Raw genomic sequence first — 24,585 nt, 5'->3', positions numbered from 1 at the left:
CTGTGGAAAAGAAGAGAGAGTGAGACAGAAAAAGAGATGGTATTTAGACAAATGAATACAATTCATCCAAAAATCCTGCACACTCCTGTAATTTTCTTGATACGTGTGCAAGGTCTGAGCCAAAAAAAAAAAAAAAAAAATCACTAGGATTAGTCAGATAAATTGTTGACTGATGCTGCCGCCACCAATGCTCCACCTTCTTGTTTTTGTCAAAAAATATTTCTTAGAATTATTCCACACCTCGGATCTGACGCCAGAGTAGCTGAGTGATGACGAAATGGAGACATTCAACACTGTGTTATGGGCATCTTCAGCCAATCGCCCCGGAGATGGAAAGTTTGTCACGTTAACAAGTAGAAGCAGTTTCTTGATGCTGGAGTCATATTGCAGGACCAGGTGACCATCCTGACTACACACACACACACACACACACACACACAACGGTATTGTGTATATTAGTAAAATAAACACGTATTTACTGATCTGTTAATAATGTCATTATTATTGTAGTTCTGTATGCTTGTAATTGTTAATGAAATGTTGATGGCGCTGTTACACAGGGAGGACGTCTTGTGAGAATTTGGCAAATGTGGCACTGATCTGCAGGTTACTTTCACAATTATTATCAGCTCCACACGCTTTCTGAAAGTTAACCTAACAGACAGATAGACAAAGAAACAGACATACATAATAAGGAGAAAACTAAACAGAAAATGGTGTGTACAGTATGGAAGATGTGTAGTACTGCGTAGTGGCTGAGTCACCTCGGCTTTGTCGGTGAGCGATCGTCCTTGACTCAGAACGGGAAACGAGTTTAGGTTCTGAAGCTCCTTCTGCTGACCATTAGAAGTCTCAGGCTCGAAGATTGACGCGTTCAGGGAGAACACTACTGCGTTCAGCTTATCACGTATGATTTTCTACCAATCACATGCAAAAAACTTTATTTATAACAGGCTTCTGTGGTCGCTACTAATAATATTGATAATAAATAAATACAAAATAAATACAAAATATAATCTAGTACAGAAAAGACTTTCCTCTTAGGATTTTCCAGATTCTTTTCGTTATTTCATCATTAACGTAAGTCAGGGAATAAATAAAACAATAAAGCATGTGTTCCTTTTGCTTTTTCACCCGGAAAGAGGCACTAATGAGCAACAAGGGAGGTGTGTGTATCATAAATAGTTTACTTAAGTCTAAAAGCTGTTTTCAGGGCTTGAACTTAATTCAGTGGAATAATAAATATTTTGCCAAAGATTCATCATGTGTAGGATCTTCGTCATGTTCTGTCATAGTACTAGTCCTAGTCATGTCATGTCATGTATATCTGCATGCTTTTTCATGCTTGCGCGAGCTTTCTGTTGCCTTCATGTTTACATAAAAAATGTTTATGCATGCACGTATAAACACAAACCCCACTTTGTCATTCAACAAATCGCGATAAAAATACATTGTGCTTACTATAACGTCAAGTGTGTGCGCCTCACAATGCTGTTTCTTCATTGAAATAAACCCAGTGTACACGTCTTTGTTGTTGGCATCAAAGCGGACACGGGTTTGGGACGAGCTTTGCAACACGTCAGCCTCCAATGTGTACTTCATAACTGTAACAAGCAAAACAAACCCAATACACAGTCCATGAGTCTACCATTATAACTGAACATGTTCTGCTTCCCTATAAATAACTTCAATATAAAAAAAAAAAAACAATTAGTATAATTTATTTATGTCTCATATAGTTCACATTGACATACATTTTATAAATGGAATTTATTTAGTCATCCATTAAAATATGGTCACATTTTTTATTTTCTTTAGACAGAATGGAAAAAGAAACGGAACATGAACATAATATTTTATTATATTTGATAATATCTAACATATCTTTTCTATTCAGGTTAAACAAAAATCCTCTGAATGCTATAGAAAATTCTTCTTCTTTTTCAGATCTAGATTTAGACTCCTGATTCAGATTGTGAATCAGTTTCTGATTGAAATGATTCATATTCGGATACAAATTTTTGATAATAAATTTCTATCAAAAAACTTTAATCTTCATCTGATCTTAATCTGATGCTTTTCATTGTTCCTATTAAGATATTTATACCTTCCTATAATTTGTGGTATGAAGTTGTTGTGGTAATCTGTTGTTACTTTTGACTTCTAATGAACAGTTTATACGGTTAAACGGTTTACTCACTTATGTCCTCTTTAAAATTTGGCTTTCCTGTACTGAGTGTGTAAGAGAAACACACCTCCACCTTAATGCTGCAACACACACACACACACACACACACACACTTTATATACACATTAAACAACCATTAATATTCACTGATATATGAATTAGGTTATGATGTAGCTCCATGATACCATTTCAGTTCAGCTTCAGATTCTATTTTAGCGTCTCATCTGGATTTAGATTCAAAATGAAATACGCAGAAAAATTCTTTCACCGCATGCATTTATTATCAGAATAAGAATTTCAAATGATTATATGAATTGTACTGTTTCGAGATTCCTATCAGGGATTAATATGTTAATAATAAGTTTTCCTTTTACTTGGCATCTTTCTGATCACCGGAGAGTACAAATATCAAAAGAGAATTTCTCCCAAGTGATCGTGTATGGAACACAACATCCGTGTGATTTTATAAAGGCATACCAGGACTTGCAGTCATTTGGGTCGACGATCGAGGGCGTCACAGTCAAAGTCTTTTTCACGTGAATGACAGGACGAGCTCTGTTGAGACAGGGAAATTGCACACATTCATACAGATAGAAACAAACCCACTCAATAAAGAAACACAGATTGTTGGGGTAGAGTGAAAACAGTAGGCATTCCTGGCAAATCTATCTCATTACAAAGGCAGCATGAGGACAGCTGTGAATGACAAATGTGTGCAAATGAGAAAAAGAGATTTAAAAAAAAACAATCAAACAAAGAAAAATGTGCATCATACTTGGTGTTGTCTACTGTATGTTAATAGATTAATTTAGCACCGGTTACAAATTTACCAGAATTTGGAAATAAAAAAGATCTAATCAAAATTGTCTTGGTGTACCAGGTGATTTATTACTACCATGAATTTATGTATTTATATTCATGATAAATGGCACATCATTTTTCACATAATCAAAACTACACTACTGTTTTTTTTTTAATTTGCATTATCGTCGTAATTTAAACACCTTTTGAATTCCTTATTTACACATTATTTCCTATTTCTACTGTGTGTCTGATACCATTTATGCAGTTATTATAAATTTTTTCTAGCAATCCTACGCTAATGCTTTGTTCACACATACACATGTGAATCGCACCTACTAATCGCCCAGAGATCATTCTTTTTCAATGACTTCTAGTGTCAGTAGCAACAACAACCATTGGCCAGAGACGATTATGCAAAAAAATCAAGTGACTACCAAATGGAATGGAGACTATAAAGCGCACATTATCCATGGCAAAGAGCACACAATGCTTTTCCTTCGTCTCTCGTATGATACGAAGCATGATAATCTTGTGAATTTTATAACGCCAAACCTATTTATCCAACAAGTTAGCTCACTTTACTGTATATCAGGTTGTATCAAATCAGTGCTTGAGACTGTGAGCAACTTTAAACACAATATTACCTGAAGAAGAAAACCATACTGACCTTAATAAAGCCACTCGATCGTCCAGAGAGCCGACAACAACATCAGGATAGTTATTACTGTCCACATCCAGTCCACCGCTGATGGAGTAACCGAATGTCTTGAAGCCACCGTTACTTACATCCTTCCCCTCAATGACCTGAACACACATTTACCAAACATTTGTACACAAACATCACATTTAGCTACAGGTAAATCTATCGTTGACAAACTTACACTTTCTATTCCATGCATTACACTATACAAGGCTGTAGCCAGTAAATGTACACAAAAACCTAGCAACACTGCTGTTACACAAACAGTCCACCACCCAAAAAAAATTGCCAGAAGTGATCCATTACAGTTAGACAAACTTCTCATTTTCGCTTTTCTTGTTAGGGGTCATCAGAGCGAATCATCCGTTTCCACATAACCCTATCCTCTGCATCCTCTACTCTTGCACCAATTAAATTCATGTCATCATTTAACACATTTAACATATATATCTCCTCTTTGGCCTTCCTCTTGACCTCTTACCTGCAGCTCCATCTCCAACATCCTTCTACCGATATAACCATCTCCCTCCTCTGTACATGTCCAAACCATCTCAATCTAGCCTCTCTGACCTTGTCCCCAAAAAAGCCAACCTGAGCTGTCCCTCTGATGTGCTCATTCCTAATCCTGTCCATCCTCGCCACTTCTAAAGAGAACCTCAAGTCAAGTCAAGTCAAGTCAAGAAGCTTTTATTGTCATTTTAACCATATATAGATGTTGCAGTACACAGTGAAATGAGACAAGGTTTCTCCAAGGTTTCTCTTTTTGTTTTATGTATCGTGGTGCTACATAAAACAAAGACAGGGCTAAGGACTTAGTAAGTAGTCTTAGATACATGTAAACAAGACAAACAAGACAGTGCAGGACAATACAAACAAGACCATGCGGGACAAGACAGACAAGACAGTGCAGGACAATACAAACAAGACAGACAAGACAGTGCAGGACAAGACAGACAAGGCAGTGCAGGACAAAAGACAGTGCAGACAAAAGGTTACAAGACAGTACACAAAAGACAGTAAACAAAAAACAGCGCCGACCGACCAGTGTCAATACTGTGATAAGTTCAGACAATATTGCGTGCAGTAATACTAGAATGAACACAGTTTCTTAGCAGCAGGTCCCTGAGATAGTGTATAAGATTGTGCAAAAACAGCAACAACTGAAATATTGTACAGTATGAGCAAGATGACTGAAATGTTAGACAGTGTGTGCAAAGAGCAAAAAAGTAAAAAAAGTGTGCAAAACAGCATGTAAACAGTTTGTAAATCAGCATCCTCACCTCTCATACCTCCATCTCTGAATTATGTCTTTTTCTCACTGCTAAAGTCTCTAACTCATACAGCAGAGCTGCTCTCACTACTGTCTTGTACACCTTTCCTAATTCTTGCCGACACTCTCCTGTCACACAACACTCCTGACACTTTTATCCATCCACCCCAACCTGCCTGCACTCGCCTCTTCACCTATTTTCCACACTCCCTGTCACACCGTGACCCCGAAACACTTAAACTCCTGCACATTCTTGACTTCAGCCCCCTGTAAACTCACTTCACTCCCTCTCGTTAAAACGCATATATTCTGTCTTACTATGACTGGCTTTCATTCCTCTTCTTTCCAGTGCAGACCTTCACCTTTCCAGGTGTTCCTCCACCTGCTCTCTACTCTCACTACAGATCACAATGTCATCCACAAACATCACTGTCCATGGACATTCCTGTCTGACTTCATCTGTCAACCTGTCCATCAAAATAGCAAACAAGAAAGGACTCAAAGCTGATCCTTGATGTAGCCCCACCTCCACGTTGAACTCCTCTGTCTGTTCACAGAGAAACATCTCATTGCTGTCATACTCCTCTCATACATATCCTGAACTACTCTGATGTACTTCTCTGCCACTTCTGAAATCCTCCTACAGTACCATAGGCTGGACACCCTTGTCATATGCTTTCTCTAAATCCACAAAGGCGCAGTGCAGATCCTTCTGACCATCGCTGTACTTCTCCATTAACAATCTCAGAGCAAAAATTGCATCAGTCGTGCTCTTTCTGGGCATGAAGCCATAGTGCTGCTCACAGATATCCACTTCCTTTCTTAGCCTACCTTACACTACTCTTTCCCATAGCTTTATTGTGTGGCTCATCAACTTTATACCTTTGTACTGTAGTTACTACAACTCTGCACATCACCCTTGTTCTAGACCACTCCATTCTTGTTGAATAATCTAGACAGAAACTCCACTTCTGTCTTTCCTAGACACATCTACAGGTATGTCATCTGGACCAACAGCCTTTCCACTCTTTGCTTTTCCAGCTCAACCATATTCATCTCTTCCCCCCCATTCTTTTCCTCTCATTTTCCTCATTCATCAGCTCCTCAAGATACTCCTTACGTCTTCTCTGCACACTCTTCTCGACTGTTACCACCTTTCCATCTCTATCTTTAATCACCATTATCTGTTGTACATCCACCCCATATCTATCTCTCTGTCTCACTAATTCTGTCTGAATTCCACACAACATTCTTCCTTTTTCAACTTCCACCACTTCATTTTTTATCTCTTCTTCCTGACTACCAGAGACATCTTACATATCACCATCCGATGCAGTCTGGCTACACTCCCTCCTACGACCACTATGCAGTCACCAGTCCATCTCAGATTGCATCATCTACCTAGAATGTAGTCTACTTGCGTACTCCTACCTCCACTCTTATCTGTAATTCTATGTTCCTCTCTCTTCTGGAAATAAGTGTTAATACATTAAACGTCAATAATAAACTTCCAAGAAACCATTCTTGAAGTTTACCAAGAAACTTCAATGTTTCCTTAACATCAAACCTGCCCATCACCTCCTCATCACCTCTGTTCCCCTCACCAACATGACTGTTAAAGTCTGTTCCAATCACTACTCTCTCCCATCTGGGAATACTCTCTATCACTTACTCCAGAATCTCTCCTTCTCTTCTAACTCACAGCCTACTTGTGGAGCATAAACACTGATGACATTCAACATCACCCCTTCAATTTTTTAATTCAAACTTATTACCCTGACTGACACTCTTTTCCCATCTAAAATATTCCTCACAAACTCATTCTTCAGAATCATTCCTACCCCATTTCTGTTCTTATCCACACCACAATAAAAAAGTTTGTATCCCCCTCCAATACTACATACTTTGCTCCCCTTCCAACTGGTCTTCTGAGCACACAGTACTGTACTGTATATCTACCTTCCTATCTAATCTCCATCATGTCCACCAGCTCTCTATTTTTCCCTGTCATAATACCTATGTTAAGAGTCCCTATTCTCAGACCTATACTCCTAACAGTAGCGCAATTTTTTCCGGCACCCTGTAGGTAGACAGTGCCGGTCGTTGTTAACCCGGGCCTCGACCGATCATTTATGGGATTCACACTGATGATTTGCATGTTTAACCCTTGGCACGTTTTATGCCAGATGCCCTTCCTGACGCAACCCTCTAAATTTATCCGGGCTTGGGACCTGCACAAAAATCACTGGCTTGCAACCCATGTGGCTTGATTTTGTATAGACAAAGTATATACACACATATATATCCTCAAATCAACACGTGTCATGTGTATGACATATAAAGTTTAGACTGCACACTAATGAGCAGTTTCACTGTTCTTACCTGATTTGGTTTGGGTGAAACTCCGTCTTTTCCCCCCATCCACACACAGACTCTGCCTGAGCCGTGAAACGGTGCTCCGACGGCAAAATCTGAACCAGGGACATATAACACTATTAGTACATCTCAATTACCACCAGGGGGCAACAGAACACCGGATGCAATGACTGAGGAAATTGTCAACACACTAAGGCCTTCAGATTACATGAGGAGTCTGCACTGTCCTGTAGTGAGTCTCAGTTCAAACATTTTCATCTAAAAAGGGAACACTTTTAGTCTTTCCCATTAAAACATGTTGAACATTGTCTCTTATTTTATCTTTTTTCCCCATTACAAGTTTATTCTGAATATTCCTGACCATTAGTGCAGAAGTAAACTGGAACTAAAGTTAATTCATTATGAAAAGGAATGTTCCGGAAAGATCCATTAAATTCGGCTCCTTTTGTTTACATTCCTGGTTCTAAGCAATCTGGCATTTTCTTAGAGACAAATGATAACATATGACCCACATTTGATTTTCAGGAAATAGCTTCAAAACATTAGCTTGTGGGCATATGTAGGTATAAATGAGAAAACAGGCAAGGTCAAGGACAGATGTTAGAGAGTAAGGCTGAAATATCTTTACAAATTCTACTAACATTTAATTTTATACTAACCATGTTTTAAATTGTGTAGTTAGGTAGGTGACTGTGGTTGTAACGGTAGTTACTGTAGGTGGTTGCTTTGTGCCTTTAAAAGACTTTAGATATGGTTTCATTGTAAACAGGGAATTTTAGGTTGTTTTGTTAGATGTTTAATGAATTATTCGTGTGATGTTCCATCCAAAATTATACACTGGAAGATTGACTCAGATTACAAGAAACTCCTGTCTTGGCAATGAGTTTATTTAGTAATGGAAGAAATTTGGTTCAAAGGTGAAATAAATCTTTGCATCAGAAAATTTGAAATGTTATAATCCTATAAGTACTGTTTCATACCCATCAATGCAGGTGTTTTACTTTCTGACCACAGCTGAGTGCAAAGAGAAGAAAAAAACAGTTGCCTGAAAATAGACTGTGGTTTAATTGAATAGTGTAACTATGGTCTGTGTTTAATGAAAAAGTTGAACATGTTACCTAGGAAACCATCCTGGTTGACATCACCGATGGAAGACACAGCCATGCCAAAACCCGACTCGCTCGGTCCGGTGAACATTAGATTTGTTTTGGGTTTGAATGAGCCATTTTCATTCATGAACACATACACTGCACCACCCTCCTCACTCCTGCGGTTAAAATAAAACGGCGCTCCAACAATCAGTTCCTTCCATCTGCACACATGAAAAGACATGCTGTTATATCGTCATTCATAACGTCATTCATAACCGATATATAAAACTGAACGATGTATAATATTACAAATTGTATCACTTTACAAGGAAAGCGCTTTAAGGAATGTATAACACTTTAATGACACCAAATGGGAGCAGTTGCTTAGGGACGCTGAGCTCTGCTATTAACTATAATGTTATAGCATAGTGCTAGTAAAATATTCTCAGATTACAATGGTACACCACGTAATTTCATATTATTATGATATAATGTGTCAATCAATTCGCTGTATACTTTTCTGAATAGTTTGGCGAGTGTTTCGCAAAACAGTAGGTCCTGGGACATATTAAGACATCATGTAACATATATTCATAACGCAATTTCCTACATAAGTGAACTTGGCCTAAACTGACAAAGGGGTCTTTATTTGAGGAAAGAGCAATGAGGAAGAGACAGCGCATTAACAAGTAATCATGTCTGGTCTTACCCATCATTATTGATGTCGATGATAGCGATGCTGTTTCCGAAGTACGAGCCCACCTGTTCACCCTCAAGCGCTACGTTCAAGTCCTTCAGCTCTTTATTGCCATTCTTAGTCGTAATGACCTTCATTAGCAACACCGAGCCCTTACTGTTATATCTTGGTGCCCCTGCCACAACAGTGTCCTCATCTTTGCTTAAGATTCCTTTGTCTTTCCCTACCGAGTAGCCTGAATATCAAAATGCACAGGAAACAGATTAGTACAAACATTGTAAGCAGCTCTGTCAGACAGCATAAGACAATCTGAGAGAGCACACTGGGCTTGCATTAGTAAAGAGTAATAGGATAAAAGCAGCCCTTAGGAGTGGACTCAAGACCCCACAGAACAGGGCACATTAGTCTATAATTGACACTAATACAAAATTCATACCAATGTAGATGTTTCCGGTATTCATGTCTTGAAGTTTGATGGTCTGAGTATCAAACATGTCATCTGGGTTCCTATAAACCACGTATGAATTACCTGCAAGACACGGACATTTTTTAATGAGGAGAATTACAAAAAAAAAAAAAAGCCATAGCCTCTTGGAGTGTGAATGATTAGATTTTATAGAAACACAGCTTTTTTTAACATGCCCAGTCTACCTGCTCTCTATCTATTTTATTAGCAATTAAATCCAGAACTGATTCAGATAGATGAATGACTTTCACTTCTCCTTCACTCTCTCTTGCTCTTTCCCTTCAACCATGACTCTCTTTTCTCTCACGCTACCTTTCTCATCTCTGTCCATCCATCTGTTTGTCCTCGGTGTCCTTATAAAGTGAGCTTTATAAAGCTGACATTCATGTGAGCTGAATGTCAACCAGATCAGACTAAACACTCATCAGCCATAAGAGAGAAACCAGAGAGAGTGTCTTTGCTTGGAAGAGTATATGAGCTAATGAAATGTAAATATAGTGAACAGATTAAATGCCAGCAATGGTGGGAATTCTGGAGATTCAAGATTGGACTCTGTTAACACAATGCATTTGGCCTCAAACTATTACAGCAGAATGCTGGAATCTGTCCAAACTTCATAAGCAATTTCTGGTAGCAGTTTATCGATCATGAATGAATCAGTGTTTCTGAACAGATCTTTTGAGTAAACAAATCATTTTGTTCACTTCCATGAAGAGACTCATGGTTATCACTCACTCAAGACTAGGGTTGCAAAATTCTGGGAATTTTCAAGGCTAGAAACTTTCCATGGCAATTAGCGGGAATATATGGGAATTAACAGGAATATATGAGAATTAACTGGGAATTTTAAAAAATTGCAGAGTTGCCAATAACTAGGAACTTAAATGTAGATAAAAAAAAAATCTTGCAGCATAATTTTGTTTAAACCAACAAGAATTCATGCAATATAAGTTGAATTTGTACCCTGCGTTCCTTGGTCACTTGCACACAGCACACTGCTTACTGGAGTGCCATTGAGGCCAAACCCCATGCATGTACTTGTGTTCTTCCATAACATGCACTTTATTTTAGGGTCATTTAACTAGTTGCTTATTAGCATGAATATAAATAGAATATTGGCTATTCATTAGCACTTATTAAGCACATATTAATGCCTTATTCTGCATTACCTTATTCTACATTCTTAATTGTACCCAATACCTAAACTTAATAACTACCTAACTAATGATTGGTGATTGTCTTAAACATTAAAAATGATATCAACCGAAAGTTTCTTCTAACTCGACAGTTCAAAATATAGGAAAATATAACATATCTGTTGTTGTCATTTGTGGAAAAAAATAGTCTCTGTACATTTGTGGAAGTTTTAATACATTTTAAAACAACAATGAATGGTTACTAAACCAAATGAATCTGAACAAATAATTTTGGAGAAATTAATCAAATGATTTGAAACATTGGGATGAAAACGAAATGACCAATGCTAGGTCACTGTGTATGTCGTTCTAATAGACATGGTAACATCTTAGAACAAGCAAATTGAGCAAAACAATTGGCCTATCCCATATGATAAATCAACAAATTTCCCAACATGTTCATGAACATTCATTAACAATATTTTGGTGTCTGTTGCACTATGTGTGTATTTGTGACCTTGCCAGTTGTAGCAGCCCGGAGCTCCGGCGATCACCTCGGTTTCTGTCATGGTAGCAGAGATGCCCATATTACACATCCCCTCCATGAAGTGGTTTCCATTTGGGGAACACACTTCCTGGCGGTACTGCCACTGGCTATCACTGTCGTCATACTTCAGGTCGTTCCCCCGGATATAACACTTCCCGATCATGCGCAGGTTCGCACCATTGTCCATTCTCCTGCTGTAGCGATGACCACATGCCTAAAACAAAACTGTGTCACAACCATTTGGCACATACAATGATTGGGGTGTAATTCCTGATTTTTATCCAGTGATCATCGAATAGGTTCTGAACACACTGATCATGTTGACACAGATTCTGAAACTGAGTGAATTTGTATGTTGGCTAACTAGATATTTAGACATATTCCTAGCAAAGAACTTAAGCAGGGCGTACCTAGTTCCCCAACTTCAACAACTCAACAATCTGCAAACATTGTCAATTTATCTGTAGTAATTACACATGAAGATTTGATCTTCTTCAGCAGTTCCTTCTTCAGCAGTTCCTTATTCTAACCAAACTTCGACTAGAAGAAACATGCTTAAAAAAATTGCTGTTTTTGTCCAATATATTTTGCTCTGGTATGTTGACCCAAATACAGTGCTGTTGTGAGCATGTTTAAAAGTTCCAGTTAAATTGCTGATGCTGTGTTTAATGGTACGTTTAATGGTACAAATAACTGTATTAAAGTACAATATGTCTAAAGAAACCATAAAATTATATATGTTGTGCAAATGTGTGTATTATGTACATTATAGGTACAACAATAACCAAAATATATATATATATATATTTTGGTTATTGTTGTACCTATAAAATATATATATATACATTAAATGTTTCTTTTATCTCTAAATGTGTGCTTAATCTTATAATCATATTATCATATTATGTTACTTCCGCAACCTTAATGCGATCAGTGGTGTAAATGAAGCACTTGAACACATTGTCCATAATGCTTCAGAGGGGTTAAAGAGCAAAAGCCCCAAAATATACACACACACACACACACACACACACACACACACACACACACACACACACACACACACACACAATAATTCCCATGCTTGTGATGCAATTGATGCAGTGCTAAAAATAGTTTTAAATATATATTATGCAATAGTAACCATGGTTTCTATGATACACCAAGTTACTACACAAGTTAATGACAAATAGACACATACAAGCATCAGTCTTGATTAGGAAATGAAGCAGCTTGTACGTGTAGAAACACTCACCATCACTCTGCCATTTTGCGATCCTTGACTGACTACTGAGACTCCGAGCCACATTCCCTCTATATCATCTTCCGAATCAACAGTGTCTACACACACACACACACACACACACACACACAGACACACACACACACAATCATTTAGTCCATTTTTATTCTCAGTGTTATTGTCAGTGTTATTAGCAAACTGTATTAGCAAAATTGTTATGAAAATTCAAAGGAAGTTTGCAGAAAATATAACACCTGCTTATTGCTGTCTTAGCTAAGCTATTTTAATTGCTGTTGCTAACTCTGGTTAGCATAATAAATTAAAATTTCTGGTTGGTTAAGCAAAATTTGAGTGGCGATTAAGGTGCCTGCAGACTTTACCTGAGCTGATCAGGTTTGCCCGTATGCAGTCTTTAGGGTCTGTAGTGATTGGACAAGTGTACATGTCTCCTGTCCGATTAGCCTGCAACTTAGACTCAGCTTTCTCCTCTGGTGCGCCAACCAGCAGTCTATAACACATGAAAAAAATAAAACGTACTCATCACAATTAATGACAATCTTTTGATATATGTCAGTGAATTAAATCTACTGTAATGGATGACCAGAGCATTCAAAAAATTCTGCTAAAGTATTAACCTCTGCTAAAAGTATTTCCATACTTTTATCAAATATTAGCATGGCTAATTCCAAAAGATTTCTAATGAAGTGTCACTGAGGTAAAAGTACATAAATAACTATGCCCAGAAAACCATAGTCCCTCCTCAAATGAGTATAGGAATATTTCCCTTTACAGACTTTTTTATTTAGCAAACATAGACTAAATCTTCTCATTTTTTATCACCTTGGCCTCCTGCGCTCAGTTGGAATTTGCAATGAAGCATGACATGTTTAACATCATGTGCTTTTCTGAGTGTGCCTGTGCATGTGCAGACAAAAGCACGTGTGATCACACACACACACAAACACACACACACACACACACACACACCACTCCCTCACTCTCCTCAGGCTAAAGATTCCACACTAAACTCACAGACTGGATTGGTTTTAGTTTCCTTTTTTTTTTTTTTTTTTTTACACTTTTCTCACCATAGCCTACAGAATCTTAAATATGGTCTCTTTTTCTCTTCAAAGTCTCACTAATTAATAAACAAACTACACGCAAAGTTGTTAAGCTGTTACTGTAAGTGTATAAATCGCCAATGTTGCTAGTCTATTAGCTAGCTTTTACCCGCTTAGACATGTTTAGAAAGATTAGTGAAACATCTGGCTGGAGCGACTTCTAGCTTTGTGTGATTCAGTCTGATTCATATCAGCTGTATTTAAAAACAAGTTACTACTAATACTATTGTCTGTGTTTCTGATAAGATGTTTCTGCTCTGATAGGATTATTCATGGTTAAGGATTAGGCATGTGCACATAATCAGATATACTGTATACGATTCAATGCTCATGCTGCTGTTATCATGAATCATATTAAATCAGCTACAGTAACTTGCACTCTGGTCAATTCAGGAAGATGGAGGCCTAGTTAAAGCAGGCTAATTGTAAATGATCATGAGAGGCACAAAGTGGACAAACGTTCAAAAAAGAATGTTTTGAGAAACAACGTTTTATCTGTAGCATGGTGGCGAGCTACAAATAAAAGTAATTTATTCAGGATTAGACAGTAATCGTTGTGATATTTCTAGGCATCGGTGAAAATTACAGGCAGGCAACATTAGAATACAGTAGCACAATATACCAATGATATGACAGAAGCACACTAAACTAAACTAAACTAAACTAAACATGAAAGGATATTGATATTCAGCTCACACTTTGATCACTTAGAGCTGACAAAGACACAGAGGACAAACACAGCAAAGCAGACATGTAGACGTAGAGGAGAGGAGAGAAAGAGACATGTGGAGCAGGAGAGGAGGACCAGAGTGAAGGAGAAGTAAAAGACATCCCACTTTCTGGCTTCTTTTGAGTTAGATGTACAGTATGATGTAATTCTGTGTGAGAAAAGCAAATAAACAACAAGCTTTCCCTTCAGCACTAATGAAGTCTATCTGTCACATCCGAGTCTACCTCTACTCTTGAAATGTTTTTTTTTTTCTTTCAGTAAGCCACCTACTGAATACTGGGCCAGACATTGGAGTGGGAGGTCAGCAGGACGCTAATTCTGTGCATTGTTATCATCTGAAAGAACTGATGTGTGATATGTGGAAATATGAGCTGTTTGTGGCCTAGTTAGCTTTGGAGGAACAGACATATGGAAGATTTGTTATTCTCAGACCCATCAGAGTACCATAAATATACCTACACTGTAAGAATAAACCGACTTGTGTCTAGACCTGTTTTACCCCACTCTTTTATTCGGTGGAAATTGATGCAAAGCAGCTTTAAAATTCTGAAAATAAAAATTCTGAATAAAAATGATAAACGTTATAAATCAAATTTATATTTATCCATAATTAGCAAGCTAGAGGCAACATTGGTAAGAAGAAAAAAAAATCCCTGAAATTATATGAGTAAGAAATCATGAAAGAAACTAGACTCCAAAGAAAACCTCAACCTCAACTAAATGAGGTAGGTCTGGAGAGCAGAAGTGACCAGGAACACACGTTAAAGCAGGAGCTTCATCTCATACTAATAAGCAGGAAGTTTATTTTTCCTTAGCCTGGAACATACAGTATGTGACATATGCCAGGCTTTGTTGTCTTCATCATCTGTCTTCATCAAATGTGTTGCTAAAGAGAATAGAATGAGGTTTGGATATATTTACTTTCAAGAGAGGCAGCCAATAGACATAACAACACCAGCATACCAGCAAGCCAACAAACACAGCTAAAGATCTCCTGATCTCAGATAAAACATGCTGTACATTATAAGCTGTACACATGGGGTCTTATGTAATTGTCAATTCAGGTGTTGTCAAAACCAAAATAATGAGCTGGACATTCCAAACAGGACCCAATTCCAACCCTTGTCCAACTCCAATACGGTTCGGTGATCCTGTAGGTTCAGTTGAAAGCAACACTGGGACATCCAGATATGTGTCATTCTTATATGTTCTATGACAACATCCCTTCAGTTGGTAAGTTTATGTCTATACTTTCTGTGCTTGATCCCACCTCTCTAACATATCATTTACATTTACATTTACATTTACAGCATTTGGCAGACGCCCTTATCCAGAGCGACGTACATAAGTGCTTAAATCTCTAACATTGAATACATTAATGCTGGTTCACTGGGTTACATACTTAAGACCCAATTCATATTACCTGTATAGATTTAATTTAATTGAGAAGCTCAGCCTTACTGTATGTTGATCCTCAGTCTAGGCAAACACAAATCATACAATTCCAGTTTCATCCCATCCAGACTTTTGTTTCCGTTCTAGTCTTGTCTCTGTTCTTGTCTCTGTTTTGTTATTGGATGGCTACCTTTCTGTGTTCACTTTTTCTGTTTCTCTTTCTAAAGGCATAGCATCAGTTTTTTTCCTGTTAAGTCTAACCTTTAGTCTTAGACTTCTGTGTTCCCTCTTGTTTGTTTCTTGTAGTGCTTTCTGGTTTTGGCCCTTGCCTGTTTTCTTTAGTTAGTTACCATTGACATTGACTACAATTCTTGGGATTTCCCATAATAGCACACGCTTAATCTACGCACTTGAGGCTTGTCTTCACTAACCACAAGTTTCAACCCACTGCTTGTTCTAAACTTGCCCCAAACATGTGACCTATTCGTCACTCCCTGATCATCTGAGCTCTAATTTGTACGTTGTTTTGAGAGGATTATTAACAGCATTTTACCATTTAACACAATTCACTCATTCTGAGTTCCATGCTGAAGAAGGCTGCCTAGGTAGAGCAGATAAGGTCTGTCCCATTCAGAAACAAACATGAGGACACTCATGCTTACTTTTGAACAAATGTCAAGAAAAGGTGAGCCTAGGGCACACACACTCTCATTCACTCATGCAATCACACACTATGGACAATTTTTTCCTGAGATGCCAATCAACCTACCATGCATGTCTTTGGACTGGGGGAGGAAACCGGAGTACCCGGAGGAAACCCCCGAGGCACGGGGAGAACATGCAAACTCCAACATGATGGACTAATGAAGGAATTATGGATTCTTCTCCTCAACACAGAAGTGTCTCAGGTGGTCTAGCAGCAGGATCAATGCTGTGGCCTAAGTTTGTTTGATTGAGCAGGGAACAAACCTAGCCACTCAGGGGTTAATCCCCCAAAATAGGAGGGTTGTGTTTGTGCATCTTTTATAAATTCTGTGCCAAATCAAAATATTCAGATCAGACAATACACAGGGTTCCTTGGATAGGCTTTGGATCCACTGCAACCTTGAACGCTATAAACTGGTTACTGAAAATGAATGAATAAATGAATGAATGAAGCATTTCACTGCAGGTCATACCCTGGATGTATGTATGTCACAAATAAATTTGAGTTGATTTGATTTGAATGGATAATTTAAGCATTTTGAAAACAAATAAATACTAAAACATGGTGTGGGTATGTTTAATGTTTATGCACACTGAAGCTGATAGAGTACTGTAATGACATTTATGAAGGCCACAGGGACAAGGACATGGGAAGCTACTTTGGTTAGACTATTGAAACGTACCAGAATGCATTAATTAACCTAAAGCTCCACATTTGTGGACGTTTCTTCTCAAATAACCTTTCATAAAAATGTACTCATCAGCCCTGCCCTTTCAGTAAACATCGCCAAAGGCAGAGAGAGAGAAAGTGAGAGAGAGAGGGAAATTGAGAGAAAGCAGAAACACAAAAGAGTGATTTGAAGCAGATTAACCACAGTCATGTCGAGGCAAGTGGAGAGGAATACTGTAAAACACAGCATACACAGATTTGAGCAGATAACCTGTATACATAAACCTGCAATGATTCTACAGTATAGCATGAATACACACACACACACATACATTCTCTCACAATCAGTATTCATATAGCAGTAACGTTCAATTGCTTCATATCACAACAATGTTGACTTCTTGAATCTGATTGGTCAGAAGATGTAGACAATTCTGATAATATTTACACCAATCACAGGCTTATATTGGTGTGCATTATTGTTTCTTTGGAAATAACTCATTTACAGGGGCTTCTGGTTTACACAATCAAAGCCTAATAAAGAATTTATAAATATACAGTCATGTGAAAAATCTAGGACACCAAATTAAATATTAAGTTCTTTATTAAGAAACGTCAACATGTCGATTTCTGATCTTGTTTTAATTTGTACCTGTAGAGGAAGTGATGTAATTGCTTGTAAACAACAACAACAAAAAACACTTTTCACTTATAAAGCAAAAGAAAAGTTAGGACACCCTTTATCAAAATAGCTAGTATTTCCCCCTTTGGCTGAAATAACCTCAAAGAGACGTTTCTTCCATCTACCAGTTTCTGACATTGGATACCAGTGGATTCTGTGATGGTGAGCTGGTCAGACCCTGCTGCAGCAAAGCATCTCCAAACCATAACCCTCTGTTTTTTTTTTATTAAATATTAGACTTATCTGTCCAAAGCACAATATTCCAGATGTGTTAGCCTTTGTCTCTGTGTTCTTTGGCAAACTTCAATCTTGCCCTTGTGTTTTTCTTAGACAGCAAAGGTTTCCTCTTTGCACACCTCTCATGATAATTAAAGCTGTCAGTCTCTTTCTGATTGTACATTCATGCACTTTGACATAAACTGTAGCAAGAGATTGCTGTAGGTCCCGTGATGATATTTTTTAGGGTTTTTGGCTTACTTCTTTAAGCATCTTACAGTCTGCTCTTGGGGTGAATTTGCTTGAATGGCCTGAGTTGGCCATGTTGCTATTTGTTTTAAATGTTCTCCACTTGTAAATGATTTTCTGACAGTTGAATGGCTGATTACAAATTCTTTTGAGATCTTATTATACTCCTTACCAGACTCATAAGCAACAAAGATCTTCTTTCTAGGGGCCTTTTTACAGATGGTCACTTCATGTGTTTTCTCTGATCCGATAGCTATCTGATTCCCATTTACATCAGGCCACATAAATACATCTTGGCGAATCGGATATCAATCCGATCTTTCTATTCCCACCCAAAATGCAAATATATTTTACCTCATTTCCGGGGTAATTGAAATGGAACACGCTTTGGTGTATGCGGTTTTTGGAATGCAATCAAAAAGAAGACGAAAAAAACTTATGACGGTTATGCTACAAAAAACAGAACTCGTGAGTCACCTGCGAGTGACGTACTTTCGTTTGGGAGGAGTTTAGCGCTGACGTACGTGGTTTGAACAACCACATTCATTTATACCTGTCCCGTTTCACCTGAAATGCATCCCAGACCTCCTCCTGAAGTGGTTTGAGTAATCGGATTTATATCCGTCTCCAAAACGTTTCTGAGGGCATTTACACCTGGTCTTTTTACAATCGGATAGCTATCGGATCACAGAAAACACATGAAGTGACCAGGTGTAAAAAGCCCCTAAAGGCCTCAGAGAGATTTTTTTGGCTCTCACCATGGTGATACCTCTCACTTCAACAATTAAGAGCAAACCAAACTAAATATCTGAGGTTTAAATGAGGCAAACCGTCTTCAAAATGCACCGTAATAACGTTCCACTGATCGCTATCATCCATCTTACATGTAAGTAAAAAATAAATGTTTTGGTGTCCTTTCTTTTTCCTCAAACTAGATTTTTTTTAAACTTACATTTTACAGATCATTTAAAAAAAGACTTTTCTTTGCTTTTATCTGTTTGGTTATATTACCTGAATCTTCCAATATTGTTAAAATGAGGATGCCCAAATGTTTAAATGTTTAAGAAAAAACAATGGGTATCCTAATTTTTTCACATGACTGTATATATTTAAGCTTTATATAAGAAGTCTCCATGTCAGCATTTTATGTAAGCAGTCAGTAAGTTATCCAAAAGTAACTTAAATGTAACTTTAAATAAAATTAATAAATGTACTAACTTTAAATTAATAAATGAAAAAGTTTTGAGCCAAGACATCCATTCATTTCTTCATTCATTCATTCATTCTCCAATGAACATGTGTTGAACACGAGTAAAGCAATCATAGAAATCACATTATATATTTCTTCACCTGTGGTAGTTTAAATGAAGCATCCTGTAATATTCATGAAAAGGTCTGGCTAGGTATCTTCTTTAATGTGGGTAAGAATATAAAAGAAGCTGGGGGATATTTATTCATTACTAAATAGTACATAGATATTTTTACACACCATCTCACAGGATGGGTATAGCTGAAAATTATTTATGTTGGTAATCCAGATATGATATGGGAATGTCCCAAATAGTTACGGTTTTTGATGTAACTTGGAGAAGTTGGGCTCTAATTTACCAGTAGAAACATGAAATAGCAAAAAATGTACTTAACTTTATTAAGACTGCGTTTATCAAAAGCTGCCAGGATGATTTTACGCAAATGGAAATGCCCCAAATCCCAGATCTGAAAGACTGGATTGATGGGATGGTTGATATTGCTTCATATGAGAGCATGTTAGGGAGATTGTATAGTGAGGGAGAACCGAAAAATAACATGGTACATTTTTTGGCAGCTTAAATTGGTGTAAATGAACAGGACTGATAAATAATCACTTCTTGATGCTGACTACATTTACAGCATTTGGCAGACACCATTATATCCTTACATTATCTAATTTTTATACAGCTGAGCAATTAAGGGTTAAGGGCCTTGCTCAGGGGCCCAACAGTGGCAGCTTGGAGAACCTGGGATCGAACTCACAACCTTCCGATTGGTAACCCACCACCTTAACCACTAGGCTACCACATACCTCCATACTACATACTGTACCACATGACTAGTGGCTAGATATATATCTGAACAATAAAAAATTGGATTACAAAAAAAAAAAAAGGAATATAACCATTTGACAAATTTAAATACAGTAGTTCTCCTCAACCACAAAAGCCGCTGAAAAAAGCCTCGAAATCCTGGAGGAACTATAATAATTATGTCAACGGAAGGTCATCATACATGAGAATAGTAAGACAAATGTGTGTGTGTTCCAAATCAAGAGCATTCACTCACTCACTCACTCACTCACTCACTCACTCACTCACTCACTCACTCACTCACTCACTCACTCACTCACTCACTCACTCACTCACTATCCTTATCACTCCTTTTCCCTCACACACTTATATACACACATGAGGACAGACTGTTGTAGGCGGTTACGCCTCTCTGATAAAGAATTAATAAATGAATATCTGAGGATTGTGTTGCCCAGATTTTTCACATTTTTTTGCCAGTTGGCTCATACAATGCTATTTTTTCTCTAGACCACCTGCTAGGCTGATTCCCATTCCGGAAAAGACAGGTAAGGGAAAATTCCCCAAGCTCTCAAATGTGTTGAAGCACATCAGACTACCCTGATAAAGGATTCTTGAATTTCTCACTGATGATAAGAAAAAACTGTGATAATACCTACATAATAAACTAGATAATAATCAGTTTATCTGCGTTTAATGGGTTTGGTGTGTTTCATCCTTCACTGATGATGAGCTGTATGAGCGGCTGTGTCCCGATTAAGTTGTAATATCTCTAGGTGTCACAGACTTTACACACGGACACAATCAAAGGCAGGAAGTTCTAGCTGAAATTTAAAAAACCACACTCACAGCCAGACTGAGTCACTTCCTCTGGATTGGTTCATTCTAGGGCCAAAAAAACCCCAAAACTGTCTAACACCTTCTACTTCACACCGACATTGACTCGTTCAGTCCTGTAAAATTTTTGCATTTCTTTCATGTGAACTTCTTATCTGTTTCACACATACGTGACCACACACACACACGCACGCACACACGCACACACACACACACACACACACACACACACACACACACGCACACACACACGCACACACACCAAGCACATACTGTAAACACACACACACTTTCTCACTATCCTTGTAAGGACCTTCCACTGACCTAATAATTAATTCAGCTTATTAATGCTCTGCCTATAAACAAACAATCAAATAAAAATAAAAAAAATACACACACACACACAAACACACACACACACAGGAATGCACATTTCCTTTACAGAGTCTGGTTTCTCACTTATCCTTATTGCAGCACTGTAGGTGTGATGTATTAAACACAAAGGAAGCAGCAGTTCAATTATTGTTTTCGCTTCCATGTTGTTGTTGTTGAATTCTGAACTGAACAGAAGTGTCCCACAGAGCGAGAACATTTTATATGAATTTTATATTTTGGTAAACACACACACACACACACACACACACACACACACACACACACACACACACACACACACACACTCCCACACATCAAGGTTTATTATTAGTGATTGCTACTCAATATTAATTCATCTAAGATAACCTAAGATGAAATAATTAAAGATATCATAAATATAACATAAGCAAAGTTTATTATAGTTATTATTATTATTATTATTATTATTATTATTATTATTATTATTATTATTATTATCATTTAGTTTATTATTGTGGTGTGTGTGTGTGTGTGTGTGTGTGTGTGTGTGTGTGTGTGTGTGTGTGTGTGTGTGTGTGTGTGTGTGTGTGTGTGTGTGTGTGTGTGGAGACCTTCAAATGACATATTTTGACTCTTAAACCTACAGGCTTTCCTTCACTAGACTATATTTATACCTGTTTATATAACAAACTGGTATATGCAAAGCACAGAATGTTTAATTTATGATTTAATGTTTACATGAAGGCTTTGTCTCTTCTTGTTTAAATGGCTTGATTTGCATACGAACAAATCCAAGAGTCTAAGAATCGGCTGAAGCGAACACACAAACCGTCTACTTGAATTCTTAAGAAAATGTACTTTTTTTATACAACTTTTTTTGTTATTTTCCCGAAATACCTCTTTTCTGCCTCTGCTATAAATCATGGAACACTTTTTTCTCCAATAAAAGAAACACAGTGAGTGAGTTGACACATGGTGAACAATCACATCCAAAAAGACCAACAGATAAATAACATATGTGTGTGTGTGTGTGTGTGTGTGTGTGTGTGTGTGTGTGTGTGTGTGTCTGTGTGTGTGTGTGTGTGTGTGTGTGTGTTTATGGGGGGGGGGTTTAAATTTGTTCATTCTGCTTCCATTCATAGTAACAGGCGAAGAGGAAATGGCAGATTAGTTCAGTTAATCGCTAATACATGACCAGAAGCACAAACAGAAACATAATTTGATTAACGTATTAGTGAGACTTTACTAACGAAATATTTATGCTACATCTTCCTTCCTTAAACATGCTCACAGGCTATTTACTAATTACCAGACCTTTCATTTCAAAATAGGGAAAAAAAAGACAGCATATTTTCAGTCTAGTCTATCGGACGCAGCTTTGGTGTCTGCACTTACCAGCACAGGAGAGCAAAAGAAACAACAATCATCTTCTAATTGTGATTTTCATTCCCAAGACATTTTTGTTCTCAGATTAGCCTCAGATTCATGTTCTTATTTACCAGGAGTAGAAAACACTATGGCCTTCTTCTTGTTCTCAAGATCCTGAGATCAAGGTTGTCAAGACTGATTATTAAATTTACTGGTGTTTTTTTGCACCATTCTGTCTAGGCATCCGATCCCGCACCAGTCGACTGAGGGATAGCTTTTTCCCTCGGGCTATCAGACTAACTAACAGTCACAACTATTTCACCCTACAGCATACTTTTACAATATGGTATGCCACACACTGTACTAAAGGGCTGCATTGGGATTGGGCTCCCGCGGGACCCGTGGGACCCGACGCAAATCTCGCGGGAGCGGGCAGTTTCACCTTTGCTTTGGGTGGGAGTGGGCGGTCAGAAAATTTAGCCGGAGCTCCACGGGACCCGGTGGGATTTGGCGTGTAGCCTAATAATAAGAATGGAGTCAACACATGACGTTGAGAAGAAGATTAAAGGCTGTTTACTTGACAAAAGCAAAGCAAGGCAAGTCAGACATCTGGACACAATTCTCAATTGTCACTGAAAAAATTTGGAAAGAGTTAAACTTCGTTAGTTGCAATAAAGGTAAAATTAGGTGTCTTTATAAAACTGGCACGTCTGGCCTGAGGCGACATACCTGCACAGTTCTCAGTGGTCAAAGCAAGCTCTCATTCTCCAATAAAGCACTTCCCGCTCCCGTTAAGCAAGACTATGGAAAAATGTGTCGCATTTTAAAAAATGAGGTGCCACTAGTTGTGGTTTTGTTAAAACGGTTAATGTTTTATAATAAAAAAAACTGTCAGGTGTGTTGCTTTGGTTTAGTATTAATTTATCTTATTTAAATGCAATCATGTTTAATTCTGGTATTCTGGACTTTAGCCTGAACTAATAATTAGTCTGATCATTTGTATACAATCAAAGTTTTCACAAGCTCTCAAGAAAAAATCCGTGGGAGTGGACACAAACATTGCGGTTGCGGGCGGGAGTGGAACACGCAGCTTGTGGGCGCGGGCGGTCCTGGTCAGAAATTCAGCGGGAGGGTGCGGGTTTATAAAAACAGTCCCGCGCAGGGCTCTACACTGCACCTTAACTTCGGACTATCCACTGGACTATACACTCACACTGCACTAGACACACTGGACCATACATACACACTGCATTTAATGCCATAATCCATTTGTTACCACTAGATACCATCCGGTGCACATCCATGTCACTTCTGTACCTGTACAATCTGTTTTGCACCTTATCCTATTTTCTATATAATATATTTACATATATTTACACATATACATATATACACATACTGAATATGATGTGTAGTGCTACTGCAAAGATGCACAATAGTACACTGTGTGTACTGACACGTATGAGCATATTGCACATGGTCATTTGCTGATTCCATTATGTTTGTTAATTGTACATATTGTACACACATTGTACCGGCTATATATATGAGCATACTGCACACTTCACCTGTTGATTTCATTATGTTGTTAATTGTACATATTGCACACACATATTGCACTAACTATATGTATGAGCAAATTGCACATTTTGACATGTCAACTCATTATCTAAATCT

The 24,585-nt window shown here is 37.8% G+C and overlaps 1 protein-coding gene across 2 annotated transcripts in view; it reads right to left on the bottom strand.

The window, feature by feature from the left end:
- itga3a (integrin, alpha 3a) overlaps positions 1–24,585 on the bottom strand; it is a 42,372-nt gene that overhangs the window by 13,225 nt on the left and 4,562 nt on the right. For both annotated transcript variants that reach the window (XM_027171890.2, XM_047800857.1), the window contains exons 2-15: positions 12,899–13,026; positions 12,531–12,616; positions 11,246–11,489; positions 9,563–9,655; positions 9,139–9,361; positions 8,457–8,650; positions 7,345–7,433; positions 3,660–3,796; positions 2,666–2,743; positions 2,201–2,268; positions 1,462–1,604; positions 765–917; positions 557–654; positions 241–409 (exon numbers count right to left, since the gene is read on the bottom strand). In XM_027171890.2, coding sequence (XP_027027691.2) covers positions 241–409; positions 557–654; positions 765–917; positions 1,462–1,604; positions 2,201–2,268; positions 2,666–2,743; positions 3,660–3,796; positions 7,345–7,433; positions 8,457–8,650; positions 9,139–9,361; positions 9,563–9,655; positions 11,246–11,489; positions 12,531–12,616; positions 12,899–13,026 — 1,903 coding nt within the window. The remainder of the gene's footprint in view (positions 1–240; positions 410–556; positions 655–764; positions 918–1,461; positions 1,605–2,200; positions 2,269–2,665; positions 2,744–3,659; positions 3,797–7,344; positions 7,434–8,456; positions 8,651–9,138; positions 9,362–9,562; positions 9,656–11,245; positions 11,490–12,530; positions 12,617–12,898; positions 13,027–24,585) is intronic.

Source organism: Tachysurus fulvidraco, chromosome 15 (genome assembly GCF_022655615.1).
Source record: "Tachysurus fulvidraco isolate hzauxx_2018 chromosome 15, HZAU_PFXX_2.0, whole genome shotgun sequence".
Taxonomy (NCBI): domain Eukaryota; kingdom Metazoa; phylum Chordata; class Actinopteri; order Siluriformes; family Bagridae; genus Tachysurus; species Tachysurus fulvidraco.
This window is presented reverse-complemented; position numbering and strand designations above follow the sequence as displayed.